General features: G+C 30.8%; 1 protein-coding gene across 2 annotated transcripts in view; it reads right to left on the bottom strand.

The window, feature by feature from the left end:
* Positions 1–387: 387 nt before the first annotated feature.
* LOC122042429 (tetratricopeptide repeat protein 5-like) overlaps positions 388–6,000 on the bottom strand; it is a 29,848-nt gene continuing 24,235 nt past the window's right edge. The window contains exons 11-12 of one of the 2 annotated variants that reach the window (XM_042602547.1): positions 1,496–1,562; positions 388–707 (exon numbers count right to left, since the gene is read on the bottom strand). In XM_042602547.1, coding sequence (XP_042458481.1) covers positions 679–707; positions 1,496–1,562 — 96 coding nt within the window. In that variant the 3' untranslated portion in view covers positions 388–678. Of the gene's footprint in view, positions 708–1,490; positions 1,563–6,000 lie in introns of both variants that reach the window. The other variant, XM_042602546.1, reaches the window with a different exon arrangement.

Raw genomic sequence — 6,000 nt, 5'->3', positions numbered from 1 at the left:
AAGGACCTTCCATTTTATATATTGTGTACCACATGATTAAACTTGAATAAAAAATTATGATCTCTCAAAATTTAAAATTTAATATTCACATTATAACGACACAACTGTAATTACTACACGATCACAAAATTATCTGTGGATAAGGTGTTTACTAAGCATAGACTCATTAAGATCCTCAATAAGCATCCATTGCAGTTACATAATCAGTTTTGAATATTGATGAAATTATTATTATTATTATTATTATTATTATTATTATTATTATTATTATTATTATTATTTGTTGTTTACTAATCTTCTATCAAGTTCCCTTAGTTGTTATCCAATGTAACACAGTCACCTTATAGGTATGTATTTAGAACTAATATTAACATATTATCTAACAACAGAATCTAGCTTGCCATTCTATCTTTCTTTCTTTTTTTTTTTGGAAAAAAACCAAGAAAATCCTGGCTTCATCCTCTATGGTGTTAATATTAAGATATCCACTTTGGACAAGAGAAAAAAATTATAGGCTGCAAATTTTACACAAGTTACAAGCCATGCTCGGTGAGCAAGAATTTGCAGTGGGATGTAGTATCAATAAGTTATCAAGCTTTATGATGTGCCTGTATGCTAGCCCGCATGACATGATGAGAAGCTGGTGTCTTATCGTTAACAAGGATTTGCTCCACAAAATCAACGCGAATAGATTGGAAATGATAATGCTGCTTCACGGAAGAGAAATAATAATCAAACACAATTGTTAAACAAAATAAATATACAGAGAAATACAGTCAAAAACTTTTCACGAAAAATAAATCATGTAAGTATAGAACCACTAATCAAACACAAATATGAAACAAGATAAATACAGAAAGAAATAAAGTTCATACATTTGAGAAGAAAAAATGCAAGTGTAAAACCAAAAAAAAAATCTGTAAATCATTCAGAATGTTAGAATGGTAATACAAGCATGGTAATACAAGCACTTCAGAAGAATGTATGGTTATTCTATACACTGTCTCATTTGAAACTCTAGTTTTATAAGGGCGCAAGGAACTCCATGATGCAATGAATTTCACTAAGTAAGGAGATACCTAGCATTATTAAAGCACTGCAAGGGTCCAGAAAGGAGACGCATGCAAAAACTGAATAAAAAAAATGCAGAAAGCAAGTTGGACAGAGCAAACACATTAAAAAGGGGGTGATAATGAACCACAATACTAGAGATATTCGTCCTAGATGGTTGGTATTTGAAAATATTACTTTCTTTTAAAAGATTTACACAAATATTAACATGTTTCATGTTTTAGGCATTTTTCTAGCACTAAGTGTACAACTTAACCTTGCCTAATTAAGCATGAAGCCACAGTGAGATGCAAAAGAGTTCCACAATGTGCCTTGCACCTTTTTTTTTTTGTGACAAGTAATTTCAAAGTAGCATGGTAAAATCATTAATGCAGCAAGGAAATACCATGAACGAACTGAACAAACACAAGAAACATCACCTTGCCTTTCCATGAAAAATCCATCACTCGGTAATGTGGCTCTGGCAGTGTTACTCGATCTCCTTCTTTAATCTAACAGCAAAAGAAAATGAGAGATGTTAATTACATACATATGAATCACCGTAGCTTGTATTACAATAAGAGCTCAAACTACTTGACTATAATTTAGAAACAAAAAGTGTTCTAAACCAATTGAAGTAAAAAAATAGCGCAACCAAAAGTAAGTCACAGGTAGATTTTCAATAGTTGGGGTTGAAACAATGTGGTATGTGAAAGATTACTCATTTATGATACTCATTTCGAGAATAAAAATTCATATATTAAAAATACTTAATTGCTAAACTCAACCTCAGGTCTGTAACAAATATCGCAAGTTCAAGCTTATTGATATGTGTGATTTATAGTTTTAAAAGTTGATGCATACGTACTTGTTACCATTCTTTGACTTCTCAAATATTAGGTCATATTTATGCCATCTAGCATTTCTAAGGTCATATTTATGCCATCAAGCTTTTCTATGTAAAACCACCAAGTATTTGCATAAAATTTAAACAAATCAAAATATAAAATTTATTCAATAATTACAATCCAAATCATATGCCCCCACTAGCAACCATGTAATAATGAGAACTGAAATGGCACAAATGAAAAGATCAGTATTTAGTACTTCCTGGACTTTCTAAATAAGTTATATGGCTTTGAGCCTTTGAGAAACTTATGGATCCACTAGATTACCCAATTCCTTATGATTTATGAACTTCTGCAGTCTTGCCATGGTAGTTCATTATCTGATCAAGTTTCCTCAAAGATTTCAATGAGGTAAGTAGATCCTCTTCCACTTCTTCTGTTAGGATCCAACACATGAACTGAGACCAAGAATCAACCTGATGTTGGCGACTTGCTTATGGTTAGGGATAGATGTCCTAGCTCCAAATGAGATTTCAAACCTATCTCTCATCAATTAACACAATAAGTTATATCATTTGAGCCTTCAAGGAACTTATGGATCCACTCGATTACTGGATTCCCTATGAACATATGCAGTCTAGCCATGGTAGCTCACTATCTGATCAAGTTTCCTCAAGGATTTCAATGAGGCCAGTAGGTCCTCTTCCACTTCTTTCATTAGGGTCCAATACATGGATTAAGACCAAGACTGGCACAATCAACACGATATCGACACATCTCTTATGATTAGGGATAGATATCCTAGCTCCAAATGAGATTTCAAATCTAGCTCTCATCAATTAACACAACTTCAAGCTACGTTGGAGATCCGATCTCTGACCAACATGGTATAATTTCGATATTGTATAGTGTCATGTCCACACAATTTTAGTACTCTTTTACTTTCAAAGAAAAGTATATCTTATTTAAAAATATTTTCATTAATATTTAATTGCAATAGATACAAACTATCGAGTTTATATTTTAGATGTTTCCTATTAAGTTCACATTACAATATATGTCTAGTACTTTTGAATTTTTCTGCAACAGTTATCAATAAGATATAAATTTAAATCTTATACTTTTATTATCATTGCACATAATGAAATCTGAGAAAGTTCAAGTCAAGATTTATTATAAAGGTCATGACTCAATTTCTTCCATGAATTGATCTATACTACTTATAGCCCAAAAATTCATGGCTCCAAAAATATATGATATAAATTCAAGTCCACTAAGAATGGCTATGGAGATTGGCTTCAACATGTTCAGATATGCAGTGAATCCAAATAGCTACAGATGATCATAGGCATGAACATTGCTTACGTTACATTTATTTAGATGTTTGCACTTAAGATTATTGATAGAATTAATGATATGTTTTGTATTTCGAGGATTTTTAAAAGTGTCTCATAAATTTGGTTTAAGAATGTAGATGAAATTATATTCTATTATGTAGTGAGAGGATGATGACTTTGGCTTATTGGTATACTGTCTACATTCCCAATATAAATATATGTGTTTTAAATGAATGAGCGTTCACTCTATATATTCTTTATTTTTTTAAAAAAAAAAAAAACTCTTTTGTGCTTGACTTTTAACTTAGACAAACTAAGATGGTTAGATAAAGACAAACAAATATATTTCTTTCTAAAAGAATTTGATACAACACTTAATTGAATCAAAACTTACACAAATAATTAAGATGAGTTTAGTGAAGCACACGACATGCCACCTTGTTAATACCAAAAGGAGATTCGTGTATCAGATGGAAGCATTAGTTCTTGCAACATCCTTAAAGTTGCGCACGTTCATTATAAATTATCATATGATGCAGCAAAGCTAAAGTCTCTCATATATCTTAACGATCATCATGAGTTTCACTTTGGCTATCATCCTTATTGACATTGATACTAACTCTTAATAACTCTAGCATCATGATCATTATCCATGTGCAACTTTGTTCACATGTCCAATTATCAGGTGCTAGAGTCAAGGGAGCATAACTTTCATCGCCACCTAATGTATCTCCTTTATCATCACCTCCTTCAGTAATTGTACTATTGTTCACACTTCTATCATTATTTCAAACTTCTCATCAAATTGTAGTATCAGAAGGTAACAACATTTTATCACTCTCATTATGTTCTTAATTGGCAATTGCATCAAGTGAATTTTGACCAAAATATTAATTGGCTTTTTCCCTTGAAAGCAGGAATTTTGTCTTTCATATTCTCTTTAGTAGAGATTTTATAAGTTTTTTCTATCCCTTTGTTGGTGGCCTTTGGTTGTATTGGGATTGAGATGTTTGAGAAGTCTAGGTCAAGATCCAAATAATAGAACTTCCCGATTAAAGCTTCATCATCATCTTCTTTGCCAACATCTCCTCTACATTCACTTATTTGACCTGTTGGGTTAAGAAATTAAGACGGTTGTAGCATATCTACTAAATTAAATAATGGATTCTTGGCCTTAACACTACACCAATTCATCATTAAATCATCCTTCATTTGGACCCACAAAAGGATAACTGAAATAATTATATATCCCTCTCAAAATAATTAACTTTCATTAATAATCTCCACAACTAACTCTTTGTTTAGTTAGTCTTAATATTACACTTCTGAAAACTATTAAGAGATATAATTTTTTACTAGACTATATAGGTATTAATATGTCAAATTGAGATAATATCTTAAAATAATTAAGCATATATAATCATAATTTCTTATTATTAAAACATTACATACCTAGAAATTGAACATTTTTTCTCATTTAGTTAATCTATCTTGTAGTTATTATATCCAGTGATTGAAATACTGTCATATGTCGGGAGGCATGAACGGTTTTTACCGTTCCAACCGCCGAGTGAAACCGATGACGTACACACGACAATTCTGCGTGCACGGCGTGTTGCGCGCCAAAAGGTGGGCCAAAGGCGTCATGGAGGACACCTCCAGTGCCACCAGAGGTGTCGCAGGACACCTCTAACACCGCTTAATAGCATCCCACGACGCGTGATGCCGCGGGAGGGCTTCTATTGGTTGAAGAAAATTAAAATTAGATTTAATTAATTAAAACAATTCTCAACTTAAGGGTGATACTTCAAAGACAATTTCAAAAACCCTAATTAAATTATCCCAATAAAATATATAAAAATATATTTGATTTTTTAAAAAAAATGATAAATTTTATTAATTATTAATCTGATTTTTTTACTGTTTTAAATTTTATTTAAAAATTCTAAAATTTTTTAAAAAAATCTAATAAATCAAATTTATATTTTTTTACTTTTTAATTTTTTTATTTTTTACTGTTTTAATATTTAATTGATATTCTGATATTTTTTATTATTTTAAATATATATTATTTAAATTAATAATTAATTAAATGAATAAATAATTAATTTATATAATTATTATATATAAAATAACATCTTTGTAATAATTTATATAATTATGATTACTTAATATGGAGAACCAATGCTTCCATTTGATTCACACCACTACTTTTATTAGTATATCAAATTCATATAATGTATCAATTTTAATTCGAGTTATTAATAGATCAATTTTCTTTTAAAAAAAACTATATTTGATTGTTTTTTTAACAATATTAAGTTATTCAATAATGAAGAATTTATATAAAATCAATATACAACTTATTTTTAAATCATACATCATAACATATTTATCTAATAATTACTATATATAAATAAAAAATATCAAAATTATATCGGCATGATACGATACCGAAACCATATTGTTCCAGTCTGGGATTGAAACTTCGGCACGGATCGAGATTTTAAACCTTGATTATATCAACATAATGTTAATACTTGATTAATGGTTGTATGCACCTTTTAATTTTCTTTTTCTTTGTTGTGGCAAAAGGCGAATACGCTCGCCCCAGCGCCCCCGCCAGCCCGTCCCAAGACCAACACGGAGGAGGTAAATCACGGGCGGCTACTAGCCTTTGGAATAGTGACTAGCACATAAGGGAGGAATTTACCTCGGCTTTGCCGAAATTCGAACCCCAGACCTCATTGTGGCAACACCTCATG

The sequence above is a fragment of the Zingiber officinale genome, chromosome 2A (assembly GCF_018446385.1).
Source record: "Zingiber officinale cultivar Zhangliang chromosome 2A, Zo_v1.1, whole genome shotgun sequence".
In the NCBI taxonomy this organism is placed as follows: domain Eukaryota; kingdom Viridiplantae; phylum Streptophyta; class Magnoliopsida; order Zingiberales; family Zingiberaceae; genus Zingiber; species Zingiber officinale.
This window is presented reverse-complemented; position numbering and strand designations above follow the sequence as displayed.